This window comes from Triplophysa dalaica, chromosome 6, assembly GCF_015846415.1.
Source record: "Triplophysa dalaica isolate WHDGS20190420 chromosome 6, ASM1584641v1, whole genome shotgun sequence".
Lineage (NCBI taxonomy): Eukaryota > Metazoa > Chordata > Actinopteri > Cypriniformes > Nemacheilidae > Triplophysa > Triplophysa dalaica.
This window is the reverse complement of record NC_079547.1, coordinates 22,299,631-22,327,179: the sequence shown is the minus strand read 5'-3', so window position 1 is coordinate 22,327,179 and position 27,549 is coordinate 22,299,631. Positions and strand designations below refer to the sequence as shown.

Here is a 27,549-nt window from a genome sequence, read left to right as displayed (position 1 = left end):
ACTGGCTGAAGGGAAGGATGAGAAATAAAGGAGACAGAGAAACCGAGCCGTGGTCACGTTGGATGTGTTCAGACGCTTTTAAGTTTGCCTTTTAAAAACTGTTTCTCAGAATCAGGTGTCATTTCTGATCCCTGGGGCCTCATAGTGAGAAACATACGCTATCAGGAGAGAACAGACATCTGTTGCCACACGCGTACACACATGCACACAGCCTCAGAGATGAGCTTACACGAGTCTACATTTTGTTGTCAGACATAAACCCAGTCTGGAATCGGAAGAAGTTTTTGAATACGGTAAGAGAGACTCATGATGTTTTACTTCATTTTTGAACGAAAGAGAAAAATCTATTTCTTGCATGTGTTGCATGTCAGTTTGAGATTTGTGCTTTTGTTTTCCATTTATGGAATGATAGAGTGCATGTTTAGAGTAAAAAAAACGTTTTGGATTTTTTAAAAACGTAATATGCGACAACCGTCAGTCAGCCATTCTTTGTCACATTGTGTAAACACAAATAATCTATCAAAACAATGTTTATTTGTGCATCCTCATCTGGTTTCCAACATCAACACTGGTCCAACCATTGGTGTGAGTCTGTTTGTCAAACTAATGGAGGACAGGACACATTTCAGGAAACATGTTTTAAAGCGGTCATTGATTTTGCACTTTTGTTTGGTGAGGCTATTGGTGCAGAAATACTGTACACATTTCCCCTTTAAATAATTGTCTTAAAGGGATAGTTCACCGACCAAAATAAGAATTCTGCTATCATTAATATTCTCTCATATCATTCAAAACCTACATATGCAGAACACAAAAGGTGATATTTTGAGAAATGTCTCAGTGGTTTTGTGTCCATATAATGTAAGTCAATGGGGTGTTGTCCAACGTTCTTCAAAATATCTTCTTTTGTGTTCTGTCGAAGTAAGAAAGTCATAATGGTTTAGAATGACATGAGGATGAGTAAATGATGAAACTGTTGTGTGAATTGTCGCATTGAAGTCTCATGAATGTTTAACATGTACAATGAAACTGTGTTTACAGTTCGTGAGCTTGCGTCTCAGTCAAGTTGTTTATCAAATGATGACATCTGACTTTGCACAGGCTGCCCTGTGTCTTTGTTGCACTCACAAAGAATCATTGCTCTATTCAGAAGGTGATGAGGTTCAGTTTGGCATAAAAACGATTCCAACCAAAGTCTAAGGTTAATGGTTATTTTTTCAGCTGTTGGCGTGCGCTCTTGGAAAAACTGCAAGAAGCATATTTATTTCCGAGTTAGTGGAAGCATGGGATATTTTCAGGTGACGAGCGTTGCAGTGAAACAGCAGAATTAAATGGGCTGTACATATGCATGCTCATCACACATACTTTAAAACTTTTTAAAACCTTTTTCTTAAGATTTAGTTGTACAGACCATTTCATCGGACACAGGCGCCGGGACTGCAGCAAACTTCCGGTCTGTTTTTGGCTATAGTGTCTAATATTAGAAATATTTAATTTATGTTATGTTAAAGTCCACATGAACCGGAAGTTGCTATTGTTTTTACTTCCGTATTTTCACGCATTTCCGAGTGAAATAGAATTTCGAATTATAAAAAATAGTGGGTGTGGCTAAACTTTTTACAACAAACGCTGCAATATCTCATGAAAAACTAGGCATTGTACTGTGACTTTAATATTAATTCATTAATGTTATTATTTTATTATATAATAATTGTATTAAATAAACAATTTGTTGAAAATGTCCTGTAGTTTTGACACATGTAAAGAAACCGTAAGGTAGCCTACATTGATATAACGGTTGCGTTTGGTATCGCAGTCTAAGTTCAAAATATTGGAGAAACAAGTTAAGCCATGTAAACGGTTCTTCTCGGCTTCTTTAGCTTGTTATCAAATTTTTTTATTATTTGTGATTGTGTACCGGACATAAGGGCAGTTCACGATCGTGTTGCCACTTTAAAACCATCTATAGTCCGTTGTTGATAATAAATTTTTTGTTGTGTGACATTCGCTGGGTGTCAGATCTCAGAGATGTGGAAATACTTGTACAAAAGTTTTTATTACATTGAAGAGATGATATGAGTTAAATGTATTTGTGGCATCCTATTGATTATCGCAAAAATAGTTTTGACTTATTTCCCTGCTTGTAAAAAAATCATCTTGTGTTTACAGTAATGCACATGGTTGTGCTTCCATTGGAAGTACATAGCTGTAAACACATTTTTGTTTGTTTTCACAAAGTGATAAACAAGCCCATGTTTTCTGTAATAATCATTATCATCCATTAACAGCTTTCTTGTGGCACAGTGGTTAGAGCGTGGCACTGGCAATGGGAGTGATCACAGGGGATTGCACATATTTAGAAAGAAATATATAATACAATGCTATGTAAGTTGCTTTGGATAAAAGCCTCTGCAAAATGCATAAACTTAAACATCCTATAGATAACAATATAGCTTGTATTGTATTTAACCCAGAACATTCCTTTGGAAGTGTGCATGTCCCTGTGCTCTATAGGCACTGAAGATGACCACTAACCTCTGCGTGATGACTAATGATGTTTAATGTAATTCTTTGACATGCTCTAATGCAAACCAGTGGTTGTGGAAAAAACCTCAGACAGGTTTCACAGCCCTCGAGGAATGAATTCACCGCGAGGCTCCTCACGTTGTTCACTTTACACTCCTTCACAGTGCTGGTAACTGTTCTGTCTGAAATCCCCAGCTTTCCCATTTTCTGATGTCCCTCAACACGGGCACAAAAACCATGAGATAATGAATCAAGCAAGTCCCAAAATGCTGCTTTTTTCCTCTTTACCCCCTATAAACCTATTGTTTCTTGCTCTTCGTTCAAATCTTATGTTAAAGTGTGTTTCTGTTTAATTTTGCACGGACAGAAACACCCTTTAAAGGAATCTAGTGTTTCGATTCTGAACATGGTTTCCTCATGGGAGGCTGAAAAAGAAAATAAGCCGACAGACAATGAAAGCCCTACAGGATTGTCATGTTATATTAAAGGCGCTGTTTTTGATTTACAGCGACCACTAGCATTGTATTGTAGAATTGCAAGGAGTCGCTCAGTCCAAACACGACCGTGCCCTCCATGGTACAAAAAGATGTCGTTCTCATGTTGACGAAGGGAAGAGATCATGCGGGCAATAGAAAGACTGTAGAAAGAGCGATGTCTTATTTATTACATACAATAAAAGGTCTGTGGATTTTATGTATAAAAAGAAGGATAAAAGTCAGGAAGGAGCTAGGACCTGTGTTAATATTATAAAGACTTTCCAGCAGAGATGCGTTGGGACCTGCGATACTAAGGCTTTTGGCTTAGAAATCTATGTAGATACTTTCCAGCAGATAGCCGTCGGAGAGAAAGTTCGTCTTAATATCACTCCCGAGGAGGTTGCTTTGATTCGGAAAAGTATCTGAGTAACATTATTTTTTCTGTTTGTTAGAACCAAGATATGTTGTTGTTTTTGTTCTAATATTATCGGTGTGAAGTAGCAGTTTTGAGCGTCATGATTTATCTTGAACCGCTTTAATATTGTCGAGAGAACACGTTTTAATCTCTTACTAATAATGAATTAACGTACATTTAATCTGCTGGTCACGTTTTGAACAGTAGAGTACGATCCGTACGGATCACCCGCTATCCGTTTTACCACTATACCGCAGGGGAGAGGAAACGTAGAGTTGTTTGTCCGTTTATGGCTGCTGTACTAAACATGGCGGCGAATTCAATGTATGTAAGGCCGCTCTTTATGTAGATAACAACAGCCTATTCTACGGTATCAGAAACACAACGCTTCAAGGTCTTTATACACCTCTGAAGAAATAGTTTTGTATATTATATTCCATTTCTTTCAATAGATCCTCCTAAAAACGCCATATTATTACTTTAAGAAACCTGTCAAATATTTGGAAAACTTGGAGGCAGTTGTAGGCATTGAGCTCCGTTAATGACATTCTTGAAATCTCTGTTAAAACTCGAATATAGACAAAAGTGAATCTTTGATGCCTTAAAAACTGACGTGTTTATAGATATGTGATTTAATTCGGTCTCTTTCTGAAAGTCTGAGAATCAAATTTGCTGCAATCTGTTATTAATGTTTGAAAGAATTTGAAGCTCTTCTTGCACATCTGTATGAGTTGTCGGGGCTTTCCCAACCACAATCCTGTCGAGAGGTTTATTGTCTTGGATGTTGCTCGTGAGAATAAAACACACCCTCCTAATCTAATTTAAGACCTTGATATAAACGCTCTTTCATTATATGTAAAAAAACTGCCATCCACTTTAGGAAATAGAAAGTATACAAAGATTCTCATTTCATTAGTTTACAAAGCTCTTGCTTCCTGTTTATGTATGACCATATGTATGTATGTATGCCTTACACTATCTACACACACACATACACATATGGGCAACACCTTCCTCAGCTGGTGGCCTGCTTCAGATAGCACATGCCAAAGCTAAAAAACACAGGTTTCTATCTGTCTACAACCTTTACCGCAGGTTCACCAGCTCACGTCTTTAAAACAGGAATCATGAGAGGACAAGCCCAATAGAAAGTCTTAAAGGTACACCCTAAAATAAGTTTTTCTTCATTTAAACACTGTCATTAATTTTGCTGAATTTTATCAGGCTAAACATCTGACAAACTCTTTTTCTTTCCAGCCGTTGACTTAAAAAAAGACAAAAAGTAATAAAACCATAAAATAACATCAATGACATCATAGTTCACATTAGGGATAGTTCACCCAAAAATGGAAAATCGCTCATTATTTACCCTCCTCAAGCCTGTATGACTTTCTTTCTTCTGCAAAACACAAAAGGAGTTATTTTTAAGAATGTTGGTAACCAAACAACAGCAGCACCCATTGACTTCTGGACACAAAAGTAAGTCAATGTAAGTCAATACTGCTGTTGTTCGATTACCAACGTTCTTCAACATATCTTCTTTAGTGTTCTGCACAAGTAAGAAAGTCATACAAGTTTAAAATGACAAGATGGTGAGTAACCTTGACAAAACTTTCTTTTTGGGTTAAATTATCCCTTTAATTCTGTATATTGAACTGTGAAAGAATAAAGTTTATTTTAATACTGAAAAATACCTTGATCACATTTAAACAGTCCTTACAAAAAGCTGGACAACACGTAGAACAAGTATGAGCCATATCTGTAGAACCAATGTGGTCATATGTACTGTATATGAACATTAACATATGTCTCTTTGCAGTGCTATTTCAGAGACGGTGTGGGCTACCATCATGTATGTGCCATCAGGGGGTCAGGCAGAGTTTCATATCTTACAGAGCATATGCACTGAGAAAAGCCAAATAGGAGAGGTTTAACTTTTTTTCTTCAATCGGATATGAAATACAATTTCCATATGTTTATATTAGCTATAAGAATGTGAGCACACATTTTTAAGAGGTGGGGGTGCCGGTGCCTGCATGCAAGCGTATGTGTGCGAGGTAAAGAGAGAACTGTTTGTATAACATTGAGTCATTGACTTTAGTGGTGGTAAACCCCGCCGAGATATCCAACACGCTCTCATCCTCTATGAACTCACCTTTTTTCACTCCATTTCTGAAACACTATTCGTTTACACAAGAAAAACAAAGGAGAGCCGTGCAGGAAGAGTATAAAGGAAAGAAGGATTTGCACATCAAACACGCAGAAGTAAAATCTCTTTGGTTTGAGAACTTAATGTGAGGTGGACCCAGGTGGACTGAAGCCAGGCCGGAAAGAACCACTTTGTAAAAACAAGCCGGCCAAGTGGTTTTATCCACAAGAAGGATCGGCTAGTAATTGTATGGACTATCGAAGAGGTCAAACCCCGATTTAGCTGCTGTTTATGTGAAAAAAAAAAAAAAATAGTTTTATCGTTCACCAAAAAATGTCATCATTTATCCTTATGTCGATTAAAACCTGTATGTGCACATTAAGGTTTATGGTTTTCTGTCCATTCAATCGAAGTCAATGATGGCCAATGTCATTTGGCTACCAACGTTCTTCGGTTACCAACGTTCTTCAAAATATCTTCCTTTTTGTTTTGCAGAAGAAAGAAAGTTATCCAGGTTGGGAATGACATTACAGTGAGTAAAGGATGAGAGAATTTTTGGGAGAACTTTCCTTTGGGGGCTATATGGTTCTTTACAGATTATAATCTTTTTTTAAGTTTATAGGTTCTTTAACGCACCCGTCATCTGTATAGATGGTTGTTTTGAAGAGAGAGAATACAAACTTCTAAATGTATCTAATTCAATATCAATGATCTTTTTATTCAATTATTATTTGCATTAAAATGTTCACTGCATCCTTTTATCCCGGGTGTGAGTCTCACGTTAAAAAAACTGACATATATAAACATGTGAGAACATCACTGTCAACAATTATTTTCGAATCAGAATGTGATATTGAAAGAGTGAGAAAAAGACAAGGAATAATCACTTTCACACACCTTTTTACAGACATCCTCCACACAGTTAAAACCATATGGCACACACAAACAGGATGCACAGCCCCCAACCCACAGCTCTGGAATCTATTAAAAGAAAAAAATCTGCCAGGGCACAAAATAAATAAATACAATTAAACATTTGTTGGCATTCCCACTGTCTGCTTTGAAGCCCGTCATGCTCTTTTCAAGTGGCCACTGTTTTGACTAAAATGTAACATTCTCATTTGGGACTGTTTACATGTAAAAAGTTTGAGACGCGCACTTGACATGCAATTTCCTGCATGCATTTTCTTCAAAATTTTAATGGGATCCAAAAAGCAGACGATATAAATAGCTATAAAAAAATTATAATTCAATTAATTCATTAAAATAAAATATAAAAATGATACATTAAACCTTTTTTAGTGTATAGCATAATGAATTCTAATACACCTGCAAAAATAGTAATGATAAAAGTCCAACAACATACCGTGGATCTATGATGGATGAATTTTAAATGGAAACTCAACGGAAAGATTGTAGCTAAGCTAGACAGAAACAAACAAACATGGAGCAAAACCCAATACACATATGGGCAACCCAATACACATAAATGTTCAACTTTCCAAAGTTCCAAATATCAGCTAGGGAAGTGAATGAGTTTGGGTTTGGTAAATCAAAGACATTTCCTCACAAGGAAATCCTAAATGAAATGTCAAGCCACATCCTCTGGCAACATTTTTCAAAACTTTCCTATTATTTTATTTGTTGTCATGGCTACACAAAGCCAGTCTTGATGTCATGCATTCATATTTCCAAAAACATCCTTAGACTGTATGATTGCAAGTATACAACATAATAAGGACGTCACTTCAATTTCTAAGTCACTTAGATTTTGATTCTCTTGACACTCTTGAACTCTTGACACAATCACCAATATTGTGGCTGTCACAAACTGACAGATGGGATCAGAAACTAGCTTATTCTTAAAGCACACGGAAAGATGGCTGCCTTGTCCTTAGTCTTGCAAGTTCTTTTGAAGAAACGTTTCATGTCATACAAGTAAATTCACTACAAAACTTCAGACTTACATTTAGACTTATACAACAAAGTTGCAATTGGCTGATCTGAGAGCTTTTATCGTAATAGATTAAATTTAATATGAAAAACATACTCGTAAATAACAGCAATCATAAGACAGGAGATCATTTTGTATTACTGTCATGAGGATACAGAGGAACCTCATTTGGATTTTGAATTATGGGATAGAAATAAGGAACTGATTATTGACAGACATGTCGTGAATCAGGAAACGATAAAACATCTGGCAAATACATTTCCCTCAACCACCAAACATCAGGAGTCCCTTTATAAGGAATATCCCTGTTATCTACGAACTTCAAAATCTTTGCCACATCTCATGTTAATGGAGGAATTCAGAGTTGGTTTGTTGTGATGCTGAAACATGTGGTTTGATGTTACCAAATTAACACAGCGGTTTACAACCTCTCCACATTCCACCAGCCTTCTAACAAGAACAGTCTTCGTTTGATGGATGTAACATGTAGCCATGTGCGTGACAGTGAGTGACTAAACTTTATTCAACGTAAGTTATAAGTAACTCACCTCTCTATCGCCATCTCTGTTTGAAACATAAAACTGCAGGTAACTTGACATAACATACCTCGCTATACATGCCATGCCATTTCTGCAAAATCGTACCTGCCAGCTCAAATTATTTATCATTATTATAAGCTTACTTTTGTGCACCGTGGAAGGCAATTTTGAACCATGATTTATATGAACTGGCTCAATAACTTATTTTTGATTTGTAGCTTTGATATTTACTTTCTTAATTCCATAACTTGCTACATCTCCAAAACATCTCTTTATTTTTTAAATCAAATCATCCAAGTTATTATATTTACATACAGGTTTTACATACATCAATCTATGAATTTATTATATTTATTTAATATTGTGAAAATCTTAAATAAAAGAGGATCATAAAGATTCGTATAACACTATAGTTATGTTAGATAATACATTTTAGAAGTAAAGTTATATAATTTTCCATATTATGCATAATGTCTATTTAATACACCAATAAAATACGAGCACATTAGTGTGTATAGTGAACATATAGGGGTCCCTGGGGGGCAATAGTGATGCTATCATTCAATGACATCTATTATTTATATATTACTTCCATATATAATAATTATGTACATGGAGCTACTTTTGAGACCTTTTCCTCAAGATTGGTGTAGATTTGAAATCTACTAGAAGGGGCTAACCAGTGATGCTAAGTACACACAACCTTGGTTTTGATATAAACTAAAGGCTACACAGGCTACAAAAAAGCCCTGTATTGCTGAACAAGATGTTTCATCTTACATGTAGTCACTAAGCAAGACATTTTATCCACTTACAAATGAGGTAAACAATAGAAGCAATTGGGACAGCATAAGGACAACAAAATGCAAGTCCAGTAAAAACTGGTCTCTTATAGCCCAGCACAATATACAAAGCCAAAAAAAAATGGTAGAAAGAGAACAGAAATAGAAGTCAGTACTAATCGGTCAAGTGTTCATGTTTTCAGTCGATTCTTAAAGATGGCTACAGAATCTGCTGATCTTGTAACAGAGATAAGATCATTCCACAAATGCCGAACAGATCCAGAGAAGGTACAGGGGTGGCACCACAAGACGTTGCTTGTTTGCAGAGCGCATGGATCTGGCAGGTACATAAGTTTGTATTAGCGAATAAAGAAATTGTGTGCCGAACCAAAGTGGTCTTGTAGGCCAAGAGCAGAGCTTTGAATATGATGCAAGCGACTGCAGGGAGCCAATGTGCTCTCTTCGGTTCATTGGGGACCACTCTTGCCGCTGCACTCTGGATCATCTGTATTGTTTCTTTAGAAGTTGCATAATCACAAAAACATGTTGAAGTGGAACAGACACATTGAATAGAAAGTTATTCCCAAAAATAAACAGTTTTGTGATTTTATTTAGCCTGTCAAATTCCACTATCCCCCAAGGCACTGTCCTCTTTCTGTACAACACTTTCTCGTGTTTCTCTTTTCCTACCAAAGGACATTTTATTTCTGCAATAAAAAAATCTGTCATCTAATATGGACAGATTTGGATCACGTGTAATGCGTGTGTGAATGCGGTCATATTCATTTACAAGATTGATGAGTAACTCCCTTGTTAATCTCAGCACAAGAGCCCTAAACATGAGGTTATTTCATGACCTGCACACAGAACCTCATGAGTCTTAATAACACCAAAATTGAAGAAAACGTGACTGGTGATGGGCAGCAAGTTGCAATGCAGTTGGTTATTGGTTTTAAGGGTGTTCTAAGTCAGTGACTAGTTATCTCTGATCTGTAGTACAAATGATGCAGAATTTTATCCAAGTTTATTCAATGTTGTGTCTTGTTATGTCCATCCCAAAAAAATAAACCGACCAACTGTGTGAACTCTCCCCTCCTGTTATGCCATCATTGCCCTGTACTTTACTTCATCCAAAGCTTTGTGTGCTCTGGACTGACAATTTATTCCCTTTGGCACAACATCCCATGAGTCCCCTGTTCAAATAGTCAATAATGTTCAGCCTGTTTCCTGAAAGAATCGCATACTCCAATGCTTTGTGTTATCGGCCAATGTTCATTTCTCGTCATGTTCAATTATCCCACATGGCCGGAGTGCATCCAGGCAAAATTTTCTTGCCTTTGTTGGAATTACAGCAATCACATTGCTCTGGATCACAGTTCAAGCCTGTAAGTCCACTATAGTCCACCCTTTTGTTATTCCTCCTTCTGCCAAAAAACGAAAGAAAAAGTTTTAGTACAGCATTTTCTCATGCAAGACACAAATCCCTATGCTCATATTTTTATCGGAGAGCCCTCAAAAGTCATACTGTGTGTCACACTGAGTTTGGTGTATATATTTGCTAGACACAAGATGTCATTTACAAAAAAAACATTGATATGTTAATGTCTTTTTAAACCAATGTTTTATGTACTAAAGAACATAAAGAGAGTGATTTAACAAACAAACAAAAACTCTAGCCTATATTTTTCACCCTTTTGACAATAATATGACAATTCACCTATTTTCTATAAGCTCAGAAGATTCATTTGTGTAATAAGTAGAAACATCAACGACATTTTTTTCATTTAAAGAAGAGGGAAACAAATATAATAAGTTTATATGCACCAATAAAAGACGTGGATGTTTCATTTTAATAAATAAAATGGCCTCTAGTGCGCACTTTAATATGTGAATGATGAACTTTCTCATACTTGTCTAAACTGTTTCGTGTGAACGTAAATATTACGATCTATTGTTAATCGTTATGTGAGCCTTTAACAAATAAACTGAAACATTTATGACATCTCTCTGATGTTCTGGACACACAGTGTCTATGGTGTTTACATACGCAAGGCTAAAATACATCAATAACATCTGGATACATCTGAAAAATAAAATGTTTTTTAATGTGGTTTAGGGGGAAAAACAAAAAGCACAGATGTTTTCTGGTTAACCCCGGTGTTAATGTCCATTTAAGCGAGGGAGATATAACACTTATTTTTTATCTCATAGTAACAAGACGTTGGGATCGACAGTTTGTGTGTTAGGTAAAACCTAAACACAGAAATAAACACGTGTCTTCTCTTCCCTATAATAATATTGCTGCATGATGGCATTAGATGGTAAAACCCTGGTACTCTGTCAGGTACCAAGGTATTATATGATAAATATATATATATATATATATATATATATATATATATATATATATTATATATATACATACTATATTGACCATGGAAATCATAGTACTGACATGTCCAAAACACCAAACATTAATCAAAATACCTTACTAGGATATACCTGCTGTCAGAACACTGATTCCATGGTTCTCAAGTCCCTTGCCCATCAGCCCCCCACAGTTTTTCATCTAGTCCACAGATTTTCTTCTTCCTCCTGAAGGAAAAGAACATGAGTTAGTGTTCTGTAGAGAACGCCTCTGTGTTTGCAATCAAGACATCTCTCTTTCCCTTCCTCTCATCCTGTGTTCCTCTCGTCTGCCCTCTCCGTGTCCCTTGTGTGCCACTGTCAACACAACCATTTTCTTCAGCCAAACAGGTGCAAAAGCTATAGTCGAAAGAATGCAACCGTTTAGAAACCTGAGCACAGAAAGAATATGAACACTTACAAATAAAACTGTATGAATGCCAAATATGCAAATAATTGATGACCTGTTCTAGAAATAACATATCAGATACAATTTTTTATTGCTCATGGGATACTCTTGCATAGCCTCTGAAGCATTACATCATAATTGTCTACTTTTTAATTGATTAAATATGCTGTGTGGTCAAAGTTGACAAGCAATTTGGAATACCTTTTATTGGTTACTCATTAAAAACAATTGGGTTTAAAATGACCCAATCAATAACCCAATGCAGGGTTACCATAGCACCGCCCCATTGTTGGGTAATTTTAACCCAATATATTGGGTTACAAAAATAACACAACGTTTTTTTAGAGTGTAAATATTTGCAAAACCCTGTGAAAAACAAACACGTGAATAATAGAACAATAATGATCACGAAATATGGAGAAACAAGGTTTCAGACCAAATGCCCAAGACTAAATTATTATATAATGCAGAGAAATAAATAAAAAAAGACAAAAACTAATTAGACAACAACACTTATATTTGTGTCTTGTAAATAAGAAAATATATAATATATATAAAAATATCTAAAAACTATTGAATCAAGATACAATTTCTTTGAAAATCGAATTCAAGTTAATTTTTGTTTAAAACAAGCAAAAATGCCAATGGCGTAAGAAAAATAAACTGTAATTAGACCTCTATTTACCCTCTTTATTCAGCTTTTTCTTGCCCCACTGGCAGATATTTTTGCTGGTTATAAGCATCAACTTTTTTATATTTTCTTTCAAAAAACAAGTGTTCATGTCTCTTAACAGAGTAATACTACAATTTTTTTTTGTTTGAACATGACTAGAAAGAGTTTAATTTATATAATGTATTTACATCATTTATTGTACAAATGTTTATTAACATTTATTTATTTATTGGAAAATTTGATTCATAGTTTAAACATAATGACAAATCAATTTTAAGGGGGTTTTGAGGATCCAAAAAATGTAAGGGACCACTGTTGGTTTTAGGATATGTTTTGGGCATCTGAGTCTGAGGAATGTTCAAAAACTGTTTACAGTAACAGAAAATTATGGGATGAGGAAATTGCTATGTGCTCTGGTACATGTGAAGATCGAGAGGCCATGGGTTCATGGGGGGCTTCTCTCAGCTATGTCATGTCCAGCAGATGATTCATGTTACATGTTTGTGGGATAACACGAATGGTGAGGTGATCCAAGTTTAACATCCCGAGACAACAGTAAATAAACAAATCATGCGCTAATTCCCCAAAAAGTGTAAACACTGGCGCTTTAACAACATTGCTCTATTTGTTTGAGCATCCTTAGCATGCCTAAGCAACTACCACAGAGAGAGAAAGTGGAACTAAACACTAACCTGACTCTAACATAAAGCAGATTTCTGAAGTTTCTCTTGTTTTATGCGTGTATGTTGCAGGTGGAGACATAATGTCAGTTAAGTTGAAGTTTGAAAGCCCGGCTGATGGTGGAATGGTACATCGGAGCCGTTCTTTCACCGGCGTCAACACGCTCGTTGGCCGCAGAAGGTAACCAAGAACATATGACACATTTTTTTCAGGGTGAACTATCCCTTCACTGGCCTTTTGGTTGTAATTTATGATTTCACATAATATTAAAAGTAAACAGCCAACTGATATTATGTAATTGTTTTAAGAACCAAAGGTCCTTAGAGGATGTTTGGTTCAGAACCGGGTGTGAGGCGAGTGACGGCTTACATAAGTTACAAATCTGCCTCTGTGTGTGCGCATTTATTTGTGCACATTTTTATTTCATGTGTCACGATAGCACTGCATGACTGTATTTCCATCAAGGAAAACATTGAAAAGATGGCAGACAAAGGCTAAAACAATTTCAGAGACAAATTCACCTGCTTGCAATTTGTCAACTCTATTTCCATGGCAGACTTTGCAAAACAGGATTTTGAGAAAATGCCTTTTTATTGCCTTTCAACTGCCTCAATCATTACAGACAAAACTTTTTTTATAAATCAAAATCCAAGACTATGGAATATGGAAAATACGGAAAAACGACAGACCTAGAAACATACAACCAATTAAAGCTTTGATATTCTTGTGCCTTTATTTAAACAAGTGCGTTCAAATCGATTAATCACGACTAATCGATTTCAAAATATATTTTTTTGTTTATATAATGTATGGCATGTATACTTGCATGAACACAAACAAACGTGTTTATATTTAAGAAATATGAGTAATATATATATATATAAACTTATTTTTACACAATGTAAATTATATTTAATTTGGGCTGTAAAGCGATTAATCGAGAAAAATGGTATCCAAAATTTAAGTTTGTGTTTACATCATATATGTCTGTCCACTTTGCATATTCATTTTGCATTTATAAACACAAAGACAAACACATACATGCATATATATTAAATAAATATTTAGATGTGTTAATTTATTTATATTTACCAATAATTGAAATTATTAATTTGTGTTAAGTGTTTTTTTTATTTGCACGATTAATTGCTTGACAGCCCTAGTTCAAATATTAATTTATATGCATTTATGTTATTATACCCATATATGTGTGTACTATTATATATAAATAGACACGCCATACACAAATATAAATATTATAAAAACACAAACATTTATTTTGGAATCGATTAATCACGATTAATTGACAGCACAAGTTTAAACTCATTAACATTTTTATTTCCATTAAATTAGTTGTTGTATTGAGACAATATTACTTTAAGAAATAATTGTATATACATATATATATACAATTATTCAATATGATTTGTTCAAAAATTATCATAAATATAGTCACACCGTTACACATCCTGAGATTATGAATACAAATTTGCTTTTGAAAATTATTCAAAAAAGAAACACACACACACACACACAATGCATATGTTTAAGCAGAATTCCTTATTTAACTATAAGCACATCAGAAGAGACAGTGTGTATAGATGTCACGATCCACTGAGGGTTCTTGAATTACAGTGGAGATGTCAGTGGTGTTGATCTGAGAGCCGGGGCTTGTGTTTTTCTGTTGCCCTCCAGAGCAGCGTTCAGCATTGCATTCCCTGGAGAAAAGAGACGAGTTTATTTACATTGCAGAGTCATTGAGTTTGTAGTGCTACATAAGAAACCACTGCTAGGATAACATATCTGTCAAGATGTTTAACCAGAATGCTATAATTATTTTGATTGTAAATGTATAAATTCAAATATATTTAAACTATGTATAATTATTGACTGTTTAGGCTCCTTTTGAAATCAATTAAATAAACCAAAATAAATTCACCTGTTTTCTCTCTCTGCAGACATTCCTCGGTCCGCAGCTCTCTCAGATCTAAAGCGGCGGCAGGAAAATCTCCCAGAATTCCCACTTCTAGTCGTACGGGCAGCAGCATCTGGGGGCAGCAGCCAGAGCAGGTGGACAGAATCTTCCAGGCCCTACGGAAAGGTCTCAAGTATGTCACGCAAGCACTTTTTGTTAAAATAAGATAAAAAGGAACCTCTTGTTTATCCGATTGATTTAATTCTTTAATTCTAAGTCATTATAATGTAGTTTTAAAATTGTTTAGACACAACATGCACATCGTGATAAAGATTTCCTCTCTATGCCTGATTATAAAGGGATTACTTGGAGAACCATCAAACAGAACTGGATTTCTTGTCATCTCAGCAGCGGGACACCAAAAGAAACTCCAGATTGGTAAATGCTGTTCTCTACCAAACTATTCACAACTCGCTTTATTTTAACAAAATATGTTAATTTAAAGCGAACGCTTTCTATTTCTCAGGCTTTTTTCTATGACCTGGAAAAGGTATGTTTTCATGCTTATATACCTTGATCCCACAGGATGTATAACTATTTTACAAGCTGGATATTTTGTATTCATTTTTAATATGATTTGCTTTTCCTAAGTGTTTGCACCATAAAAGTTTGTGAGATAAAAGTTGTATCCTCTTTGTGTCAACAACAGGAGATTCGAGCCTTAGAGAGATACATACGACGGCTAGAGTTTCAGATTAGTAAGGTAACACAAACATTGGTCAACTTTGGTCTTTTCAAACTGCACAACACCAACATACGTGACAGAAATATGTGAATTGAGTGTGTTATTGACAGGTAGAAGAGCTGTATGAGTCCTACTGCATCCAGTGGCGACTGTGTCAGGGTGCTTTAAACATGAAGAGAGCGTTTTCTCTCTCTCCTTCTTCACGACAATCCAGAGAGAGTTTACTAGAGTTGAGCCGAAACCACAGACACAGTCTGGAGGTAAGGTCTTGATTTACACACAACTATCAGTAACACTATCAAGATACTCATTTGTTTAAGGATGCATTGTGCAGACATTTTGGATCAGATTCGAAAATTTGAGCATCAAAAGTTAGGATTAACACACATCTCTACCTGCAGGACATGTCTGCAATGGAAGGAGAACTAGAGATCCTGCTGGGAGAGCTACAAATCAAAATGAAAGGTACAAGACACACACCATATGCAGGAATTTGAATTTCATAGGAACATCTGTCTTCAAAATATTTTAATTTTTCCTCTTTTTTTCCGCAGGGTTGATAGGTTTCGCTCGGCTTTGCCCAGGAGATCAGTATGAGGTGAGCAATTTTAACTCAACATATGGAAGAAACAGGGCTGGTTATGGATCAGTTACTGCTGTTAAACACTTACATGAACTCACACTGTCATTCCATCAAGTGCTCTTTTTTCAAAGTATAGCGCAAGACAAAAAGTAAACAGATGCTGCTGAGCTGGAAGAAAAAAATTGTGCACTACCTTTTAAGTCTTCTTTGAAAATAAAGTTGAGAATAATGATTACAAGTAAATAGTGTTTTGACAATTTGGTCTGTGATTCTGCTACAGTTATATCACATGGACTACATTCATGACGTATCTAAAACGGTTCAAAACATGATATTTGCTTAAGCAACACTGTTTTAAGAATTTCCAGATGACATTTAAAGGGACAGTTCACCCAAAATTAAACAAAAAGAGAAAGATATTTTGAAGAATGCTTGAAATACTTATTGCCCACCATTGACTTCCATAGTAGTTAAAATGATCACGGTAGTCAAAAGGTTCCCAGAACTGTTTGCTCTCCTTCATTCTTCAAAATGTCTTTGTTTGTGTTCAACAGAACAAAGAAGTGTACAAATATTTTTTTCTACTAGTCAATGGGGGCCAAGAACTGTTTGGTTACAAGCACTCCAAACATATGTTTGTCATAACAAATACATTTATACTGATTTGGAACAACTTGAGGGTGAGGAAATGATGACACAATTTTCATTTTTGGGTGAAACGTCCCTTTAAGGATTTTTATTCACTTTGATGCATCTTTTGAGCTCCATAAAACGTATAAGGTTTCGAAACATTTTAGGGAGAACTCCCTATAATACTTAAGAATTATTAATGTCAGATTCACTGGATAAGACAGAAATGCCTGATGGTGCCTTTAAGTTTAAATGACTTATTTCACCAGCTATTTGGAAGACATTTTTAAGGCAAGGTTTCCAATGACTTCATGCACAATGGAATGTGGTCACGGGACCCTCAGGCACGCTCATACACAAAACACACACACAAGGGGCCCAATATTTTTCTGGACACCTAAGACATAAAGTATATGACTTTCATTATATTTTGAAAAAATTATTTCACTTCCCTCAGTCATTTGTGTGGAAGCATGAAGTCAGTACTAATGTTCCATATCAAACGAAAGCCACAATGTTTGATAATTGTTATTAAATGCATTAATGTTCATACAAGGGTTCAAATACATCTTTCGACCTCTACGTAGGTGTTAATCCGGTTGGGCCGACAGAGATGGAGAATCAGAGGACGAATACAGACTGATGACAAACAGCTGTGGGATGAGGAGGAGATGGTCTTTCTCCCTCACATTCATGCCAACTTTGAGGTTAAGGTGAGCTTGATCACATACGCTCACACCTGCGCAAACATCACTTCCTGTCAAGGTCTCTTGTGGGGGTTGTGTTGACAGAAGCGTGGAGTTCATTTGTCTATATGCTGTTTGTTACATCTAGATAGAGTTTCATCTGACATTTCTAAAACCGCCCACAGACCCCCGAGAAAATGATAAAGATGTTTAACAGACTCTTTAAAGCTTTTGGCGTACGGTGAAATAATTATAAAATGTTCTTTTGCGTGGAATTGATTCAATTTGTGAATATAGAGAGTGCTCTATCTAAACCTGTGAAAATGATGAACATCAAATCTCAAATATAGAAATGTTAGTTTTATTCGTATCAACTTATGCTGTAAATAATATGTTATTTTTTTCTGGTGGATGATAAAGCGGGTGAAAATACTGTTTTATTTCATCTTAATTTATTTTTACTGTACTGGAATAGTATGAAATTTGTTTTACTCCTGACTGCCAAAGGAAATTAATGTTTTTATTCTATATTGAACGAAAAACTAAATCCTAATTCTTTCATTTCAAGATTCACTAGATTTCTGGAATATTAAATAAAGAATTTTATTGAACAAAAATATATTACTTAATAAAAGGTAAAATTTAACAAAAGATAGATTTTAGTTGTTCCATCAAAGTCATATTGACCACTGTGTCAAAGCATTCTCACAACAAGACTTCTCTTTCCAGGTGACAGAGGTGAAGGGGCTGAGCTCAATCCTGGTCGGCATGGTAACATGCAGGAGTGCTGATTTTTTTACATCACGACCGCAGATGATGGTTGTCGACATTACGGAACTTGGAACCATTAAACTGCAGCTCGAAGTGCTTTGGAAGTAAGAGCACATGTGTGATCTTTACAAGGCAGTAAAATATACAGCTGTACTAATTTTAATACTGTACACTGCAAAAAATAAAATAGGGCACAATGTATTATTAATGTGAAAGGATTTTCGGCAACACTTTTCAATAAGGTGCTATTTGTTAACATGCATTAGCAAAATGGACAATGAACAATACTAATGCAGCAATACTAATACAGTATTTACTAATCTTATTTCATGTTAATTTCAGCATTTTCTAATACAATTATTAAAATCAAATGTTGTTACTGTTAAAATAAGTGAATGCCTCATGAATTAACATGAATTACTGAATTGTTTTTAACTTTTAACTGTTTAAACAGTCCAAACTTTTTTCTACAGTGTATTTGTGTACTATTTTATCTAGTTAAATATAACAGTCATTCATCAATGGGTAATAGAATCTAGAACAATCCTCAATCCTTCATAAAATGGCAATAATTTATAGATATATCATAATTCTTAAGTGCGTGCAAAACAAACTGTGTAGTTGTTAAAGGGACAGTTAACTTTTCCCATTTGCTTTAATTGTTATTGTTTATTTCAAAAGAACAACCAAAATGTATCATTGTGTTCCAATGCAGGTTAGAAACAACATGAGGGAGAGTAAACTCATTTACGTTAAACTGTCCGTTTAATTTATCCGATTTTAACATTACGATATAAAAGAGATTATTGCAGTTAGAGGGTTCTGTGTTCAGATGCTTGATGGTTTAATTGAGCTGTATCAACATCTGGAATTGAGAAGTAAACAGTGCTCATCACAGGATATTTAAAAGGGACTTTTTCATGAAATTGAGTTGAAACATTGAATAAACTACTAGCTCTCTATCTCACACACACAAACACACCCCCTGTGTGTGAGGCTCTGCTATCAGCTAACACACACCAGCTGTCCAAGAGCAGCTGATGAGAGAGAGAGAGAGAGAGAGGAAGGGAGAGAGAGAGAGGAAGAGAGGGAGAGAGAGAGAGAGAGAGAGAGAGAGGGAGAGAGAGAGAGAGAGAGAGAGAGGGAGAGAGAGAGAGAGAGAGAGAGAGAGAGGGCAGGGCTAGAGAGGGAGAGAGAGAGAGAGACAGAGAGAGAGAGAGGGACAGAGGGAGAGAGAGAGAGAGAGAGAGAGAGAGAGGGCTAGAGAGGGAGAGAGGGAGAGAGAGAGAGAGAGAGAGAGAGAGAGAGAGAGAGAGAGAGAGAGAGAGAGAGAGAGAAAGCGAGGATTGAATAAATAGCCTATCACACACGCAGATCAAATTTCATTGTTTTTACAAAATCCAGGTGGAAAAGATTTTTCACTCCCTGTTTTTAACAGCGTCACTAAATTAAACACGTCTCACAGCCTGTTCAGCGTCTCTAACCTCTCTCACAGTGTGTGGTGTGTGTTCACTAGCATCACCTCATTTCCTCTGGTTCTGCTCTGTCTCTGTTAGCAGTGTCACTCTCTATTACCAATGACGACAAACACAAACCTAACATGTCATGCACCGAAAGCCTGAGTGTGTTTATGTCACACTTTTATGTCTATTTTGTTATTGCGTTGAAAGTGAAACGATGTGTTAGAACGACATTGTGAAATATTGAAAATTAGACTAGGTCTCAAAAGTAAATGGTCCCTTAATTTTTTCAACAAATTTAACAACGGAAATTGTATTGACATAAAATGTTATATCTAAACTGTTATATTTTAGCAGTGTCGGACTCGTCACTGCTAAAATGTGCAGAACTTTCTTATTTCATCAAGAAGCTTCTTGAGGTCTCAATCTTCAAACAAAAAATTGTGTCTTGTTTTAAAAGAAATGAATATGTTGGCACAAGTCTACAAAAACAATTGAAAACATTTAGGCATATATACCTCCACATCAAAAGATTTTTAAGACCATGAGTAACATTTCAGTCACATGACCTTAAACATTTAATTGGTGTTCTTGTACCTGATTCACAGAACAAAACAAAACTCCAGAATGAACTGCGGTGCTTGCAGTAATAAATAATATGTATTATTATGACTTAGGTTTTGCTTAGCTGTTATTAATGTTATTATCGTAACACAAGTTTTATGTAATATCGGGAAAATATGTACACAATGCTTTCCAGGTGATTTTTTTTCGTAAGGTTTGTCGATGACAGCTAATTTTTTTTTAGACAAATGTTATAACGTAAAGATTCTGTCAAATGAACTTACAATAACTTTCAGACGTCTACACTCTGGACAAGCATTCTCAAAAGTGGGCGGGGTTTCAGGAGTGGAGTGGCAACAGGCTTGTCTCTGTGTTTTTATGTTATTTTGAGCATGAGGTGTTGGTTGATAACCATGTATAGAAAACTGTATAGTATTATGCTCAAGGGTGAGGTTATATGTAAAGTTATGTTTGGGGTTGTGGGTGGGGTTATGTCAGGATAATGGTAGGTGCTAGCTATGAATGAAGCTAAATACGAACACAATAGAAATTTCAGTTTAAAAGCAAACAACCACAAATGCCTCTTTTTAGAATATTTGGTTTCATGTCTCGGGCTTCATGACATCATTGTTTTTTTTTTACATTTTAAGGCAAGTGTTCGTCAGCTCAGGATGTACGTCTGTCATTCTTGTCCTCAATCTCTCTTTCTCTCCCTTTAGTCCATTTGATAGCAGTGAGGTGAGACCGATCATAGCATCTGCCAGCCGACAGTCTATCCACAGAAAGGGATCCATATACAGCTGGACACCTCCCAACACACCCAGTTTCACAGAGAAATACTTTTTAGTGAGTTAAAAAACATAACAACACACCCAAACACTTAGCACGACTAATCAATCAGAAAAATGTATGGGTGAAGTGTGCGATTCATAAAATTATGCAATGAAACGGAGTTGTAAAAGTAATGTAGCTTAAACGCCATCACGTGATTTGATCTCTCTTCTGTCTAGTCTATGATGCGGCAGCTACAGGATGCAGACAGCTCTTTTTCCATTGGTTCACGCGAATCTAGGGGCGTGTCTTTACTCAGCTACCTGGCCGACTCCACCCAAACTCTCAATCCTCCAGCCTATGAGAAGACGGATCACCTGCCGCTCACACCCCGCCAAGATACAAAGTTACAAAATGAAGAGATACTAAAGACGCCACCAGGGGATGTATGAACTTTTTTACTTTATTTTAAATCAAATAAATATTGTTTCTATCATAATTAAAAACAAATGCATAGTATGAGGGTCGAAGTTAGTCGCTTTGGATAAAAGCGTCTGCCAAATGCATAAATGTAAATGTTATATTCAAGTTTGTATTAAAGTTAATATGATCTAAATTTGTTAATTTTTTCTTTGGAACATCCAATGAATCATTCCCCAATTTACAGAATTTGCATTAAAAGTCAATTGGGTTGAATGTGGATTCATGTTAATCTTTGTTGTCACACACAAAAAAATCCTCACAAGATAGGCAGGGATAGGGCAACAGACAATGTATTACTATAAAATAGTAAAGAATAAACAATAAAGGACAAACCAAGAAAAATTAAGTTTTACACAATAGGAAAGGGTCAATTTACAGTACAAGAGAATCCATATGCATACATACAGTGATGCAGTGATGATGTATCTCTTTCATGATAACTCTAGGCAGAGGAGAGTCTGGAATGGCCATCAGAGACGGACACAGCAACCCCCAGCCCTGCAGACAGCAAGCGAGACTCCATCTTCCTCTTCCACCGTTATAGCACACCTGACATCCTCCGGAAAAATGCAAACGTAACCCCCAGCACAGGTGACGGAGATGCACAGGGGGCCACGGCCCTGGATGAGACCGCCATTGAGGAGCCCTCCTTCAACCAGGTACCTGAGACACCTATCGAGAAGGACAAAAGTTTAAGCAGGTTTCAGAGGAGAGCCGTGTCTATGAGAATTAGCTCCCTGCTAGAAGATCTAGATTCAGCGCTGCAGGACATGAGCATAGCAGAGACAGAGTTAAAGACACTCGATCTCCAGATACGCCAACTAAAGGAGGTGTTGAAGGTGAGATGAATGAAATGGGTTGCACGTGCATTTTACGTGACAAGGCTGCACAAATTTCATGAAACTGTTGTGTTCTTGTCTCCTTTGCTGGTGATAGAAGGACCCTGACCCTCCACAGATGCCCTCATGTGAAACACTAGCTGTGGACGAAGAGGAAGTGCTGGGAAGTTTTGACTTCCTCTCAACAGATTTTAATGAAGATGAAGTCTCGTGCATGGGCAGTATCAGGCTCAGAGACACGGGGTACAAGAAACTCAATAATTAAAGCATTTATGTATGCGAACCCATGCACTGTTTATTCCACTTAATACAACGACCGTTTCTGGGCAGCTATTGTGTCACATGAAGAGTTTGTGCGCCCTCTTGTGGATGAAATGACGTACTTCATGTACAACAAGTTGGTTTGGCAAATACTCAATAAAGAATATTATAGAAAATATTTAAAATATATTGTTAAATATATTAATATGAAAAGTAGTGTAATTACATATTTTTTATTTTTAAATATTTTATGATATATATAATAAGTGGTTCATAAAGATAAGTCAATTTATGCTTCATTTAAATGATATCAATATTAATAAGTAAAGTAAAATATTTGAAATAAAAATTGTCTACACTACACTACAAGATACTATTTGTTCATTGTTTTGCAGAATTGGTTCGTTCCACGAGAATACACTGAGAACTATGGGTCTATCAGAAGACATTAACGAAGGACAGATCAAACACAAAGAAAACAATGTCGTAAAGCCATCAGTTAGTACGGGGGTCTACAGCCTCGACCAAGCCCTGGACACCCACCTAAACATATGCAAACTTCTACTGGAGGTGAAAAGATTCGTTTGATAATAATCAATATCTATTGTAAACCATAACTGAATAAACAACTGAATTGAAATAGTCTATGTTGATGTTTTCTGTCATTCTTAAGAAGACAAGATTAACAAAGATCTATACAAAATTGACAAAAGTTGCTAAAAAAAATGTACTTTGTTATCTGTGTGCAGGCACTGAAGTGTGTTAGCTCTGATCTCGTGCACAAACACATCACAGAGGAGCTGTCACGACAAACTGACATGCTGGGAAAAATCAGCACCCTGTCTAAGACGACAGATGAGATCTCAGCAACACAGAGTAGGTATCACAGGAAAGCTGGACCTTAAAATGATCACAGAATAATATTTTTTTCAAACAAGAAAGTTAAAGAATGTATGATTGACTGAGAAAGTTTCAAGTTAACACTAGAAATACAGTTGACACTAGAAATGACTGTCACAGACTGTTTCGTTGTCAAATGAAGTGTTAAAACATGCGTGTGGTTGTGTGTCAGTGTTGTGCAGCTCTCCTAAGGGAATGGAGGTATTTTGGAAGGAGTGTTGTGAGAGTGACTCACATTTCTGCTGCTCCACTGATGGGTTTCTCAGGGCACTGCGCAAACATTACATTCACAAAGTCAAAGCCAAACAGCCTGGACAGACTGATGCAGGTTTGCATTTTCAGTTATTTTCCTTTAAAATGTTATTCACATCTATAGACTTATAAGTAATCTTGTGCAGATCTTTTAACTAAATTCCAAAACAACTAACATATTCGAATATGGTCCAAATCCATTCTGCAAATAAACACAACAGCAACAACATTACAACTACAATCCAAAACCGACAAAAAATACAACTTAACAGGAGTGCCTTTATATATACTTGCTGACGAAATTCACTGAAATGCTAAAACCAGAACTGTTGAAAAGCAGAGTTACGACACTCATATAGATGTCGGATGAAAGCATGGAATGCCGAGGTAACTCGTGTCATGGAGTGGCCAAAAGTTAAATTAACTAATTCTATTCAAATAGGTTGGCAGCACAGGTTTGATTGGAACTATTGAGCGCTCCATGATCCACGTGACCACACGACGGCGAGATAATGGCTGTTTCTCAGTTCCAAAAAACTCAAAGAACGCACTTGTGTTCTCATAAAGGCCGGTCTTGGGAGGCAGCTTCGGAAGTACGAACTTGGATGGACGCACTGCAGTGACTTCTGGGACTTCAAGCGGGTTCCGTGGGCACGCAAGGTTGCATTCGATGCATCCTTGGTATCGAGAACACATCCGGGCACTTACATGCGTTCTCTGTTCTTGTGTTTTTGAGAATTTCATTTTTTTATTTTAATGGTTGTTGGCAAACCAGCTTTTGTTGCATATCCGCCACCTGCTGAGATGGAGTGTGAAGACCAAGAAGGAGGAAGAGGAAAATACTTCCAGACTGAATAATCTTAAAAATAATATTTCCTTTATACATATGTATATAAATTCTTAAGTATTGGAACGTACTTTGGCAGTTATTGATGACACGAGGACACAAGACCGCTGACGAACGGATATTGAGAAACGGCCCAAGTGTCGAAACTCTGTATTTCAACAGCTCTGACTAAAACTAATACACGAAAAGTGGATAAGAAATGCAAAGTAGAAGCGATGTCAAAATAAAGCTCCTTTAACGGCGTCCCACTGGCCATAAAAATTACGAACCTTAATCACTTAACATTTTTAGTCATGGGTTTTGAACTCCGTTGCAGTCTTTACATTATTAAAAATAACCCAAGAGAGCTACATGAACAGGAGTTAATTGGGCCAATAGTTAATAGCTATAGTGGACTATGTGAGAGAATTTCCTTTTTGTAGTGGTGTTTGAAACCCTAGTGGATATTATCAAGCAAGCTTAGCCCCCATAATGCAGTGCAACAACTCAACGTCCATAATAATAATACCATAATGCACCCAATTAAGGAAGAATAAATTTCCCTCAATGATGAAGCATTGTCCAAATTTGCTGACTCTTTGAATGCGTTAATTGGTGAATCCTCTTTTGTTGGTGTTTGGTAATGTTAGTGTTGTTTTCTCCTGTAGTTTTTGGTCAGCTGCTTCGTCAGGTTCAGTGCAGTTGTATGATGGCGTCTGTAAACCCATGCAGTACAGACAGAGTGTCTGTGTTTCAACTGTTAGTCTACTTCAAGCGATGGAATATAACTGACTTTGGAGAGCACCTCTCGCATCTCTCTAAAGAAGGTAACGCCACAAGCTCTCCCTCTATCACAGTTTACATTTACATTAAACACTCAAAACATATTCTGTGTTATTGACCCGCCCCAGGAAAACAAAAACAAACGTCTCAGAATCTTTTCCCCAGTTGACCTGAACATCAATCAATCAGTCTGAAGTTTTCTTCCCAATAGATCTCATGTCTTCTCTCATCGGTTTGCTTCAGTGTATCTGATAGCCTGTCTGGAGAGTCCCAAGAGGAGGCGAGCCCTGAAAAAGCTGAACGGGAGGCGGATCTCCGAGCTGCAGCCAACAAATCGCACGCTACAGCTTCTAGCCAAACTACAGACCGATGTCAATCAAAAGGTGACCTCAGCAGCCGCTTCTTGTCTCAGGAGGGCCTCGAGATCCAAATCCTTCAGGACAAAGGTTGAAACTCTTATCTGTTAGTAGTTTACAAAATATAAGAAATCCCAGCAAATATCAGACTAGAGACTGTATTACAGGCAGTGGTTCGCTATACAGATCTGTTGATAAAAGGGAACGCGCAAGTGCAACGCGAGGCCTGTCTTGCTTTGAAATGTCTGAAGGTGAGTTATAAATGTGTGTCTACTGCAACTGCTTCAGAATAATCTGATGTTTTTTTAATTTGACTGTTTCCAGTTTTATGTGCGATATTCCTCAGACAACCCGACAATAAATTGTGAGTGATGAGAATATCACCATACTGAAATCCTAACAGTGTGTTTCACAGTCCCAGAAATGTGATCTCACATCCAAGAATAGTTCAGGGAAAAAATTTAACCCAAATTGAATGACGTCGTACGAACGCAGATTATCCTTTCAGCCGGGGTCAGGAATCCTACTGACCGCTCTCATCTTAATCCATTCTAATACTACATACTTTAATACATTTCATCCTCTGCTTATCCTGTTTAATCTTTAATCTGACATTCTTTCTGATCCTGCAGTGCTTGACCAATTTGACAAAGATGTGCTGAATCCTTTACTATTTTAAAAAACAGTGCACCTTTCTTTTCCTCATTTTGTAATAGTCATGAAGTTGTTTCTATCTCTTAGGCTTCAGAAAGTGCAGAGCAGGTGGCCGAACAGTGGCTGTCCACAGATGAAGACCTGAGAAACGCTGCCCGTGAGACTGTGTTATCCTTTGGTAATTGACTCTTATACTATAGGCCTAGTAACTATAGTCTACTGTAGTCCATGTTTAATGTTCTTCCAAGGATCCTCTTGAAAATGCAGTACATTCATTTTGTGCCTTCATCACATCTGATGACCTAAAATAATTTTCAATGTTTTTTAAGTTTTGGTTTCACATTAAACACCGATTTGCTGTCGTTTTACATTATTTTCATGCTGTTCTTTTGTCCCTATTAAGGTAAGAAAGGCCACATGGCGTTCCAGCAAATTGATCGGATCTTTGAGATACAGGATGAGGCTTATATGAACCTGGAGACTGAAATAACATTCCTTTAAAAATAATGGAAACTCGACTGACTTTTTAGGAGAGGACTAGGTAATGTGGACGTCTCTACTGAGCAGGCTGTTTTTTTAAGGAACACATTTCCCAAGTGTCTGCTCATATTGCCCAATATTTATATGCATTGTAGTTCAAGCGTATGCATAACTATGATGACAATTCTATGTATGTATTTATGAAAAAAAAAAGTTTTCTATGTTTCATCTGTATTAAAGAAAATAACCATAAAATATTAGAAAGTAAATGTGTCAGTTTTTCTAGTACCTCTTTACCCGTGATAAAGCATTCATCAAAAATAACAGCTATAATATATATATATTTCATACAGTATGTAGTTTTAATAATCGGTTTACAAAAATGCTAATGTAATGCAATACTGGGTATGTGTTTCAGTTTTGTCATGGTATTTCTACCTCTAAAATAAATTAGCAAGGAGTAAAGTAGGTCAAAAAGTAAAGGTCAAAGAGATGTTTGTGAAAAGTGAAATTCATTAGACAACTCAAGATCAAGGTTGATGACACTTTCCTAAGAAATATGTCCTTTTTTGTGATTTCC

General features: G+C 36.4%; 1 protein-coding gene across 2 annotated transcripts; it reads left to right on the top strand.

Moving 5' to 3' along the window:
• The first annotated feature begins 14 nt into the window (after window positions 1-14).
• Window positions 15-27,238, top strand: ripor3 (RIPOR family member 3). Of its 2 annotated transcripts, XM_056751404.1 has the most exons (25): window positions 15-293; window positions 6,062-6,098; window positions 9,045-9,185; window positions 13,082-13,190; window positions 14,969-15,118; window positions 15,285-15,363; window positions 15,452-15,475; window positions 15,635-15,688; window positions 15,781-15,930; window positions 16,072-16,135; window positions 16,225-16,268; window positions 17,471-17,596; window positions 18,299-18,444; window positions 21,084-21,210; window positions 21,375-21,581; window positions 22,065-22,457; window positions 22,555-22,700; window positions 23,114-23,288; window positions 23,468-23,594; window positions 23,791-23,946; window positions 25,365-25,523; window positions 25,723-25,925; window positions 26,003-26,086; window positions 26,577-26,667; window positions 26,893-27,238. In XM_056751404.1, the coding sequence occupies exons 3-25, from the start codon at window positions 9,173-9,175 to the stop codon at window positions 26,988-26,990; spliced, it is 2,925 nt and encodes a 974-aa protein (XP_056607382.1). In that variant the 5' UTR covers window positions 15-293; window positions 6,062-6,098; window positions 9,045-9,172; the 3' UTR covers window positions 26,991-27,238. The 2 variants fall into 2 exon arrangements, with proteins under 2 accessions (XP_056607382.1, XP_056607383.1); XM_056751405.1 differs by lacking the exon at window positions 15,452-15,475.
• The last annotated feature ends 311 nt before the right edge of the window (window positions 27,239-27,549 follow it).

Bases quoted from the DNA above. Each gene is read 5' to 3' on its own strand.
- ripor3 (XM_056751404.1), top strand. The intron at 17,597-18,298 runs GTGAGCTTGATC...TTCTCTTTCCAG, and splicing joins ATGCCAACTTTGAGGTTAAG to GTGACAGAGGTGAAGGGGCT. The intron at 26,087-26,576 runs GTGAGTTATAAA...TCTATCTCTTAG, and splicing joins TTGCTTTGAAATGTCTGAAG to GCTTCAGAAAGTGCAGAGCA.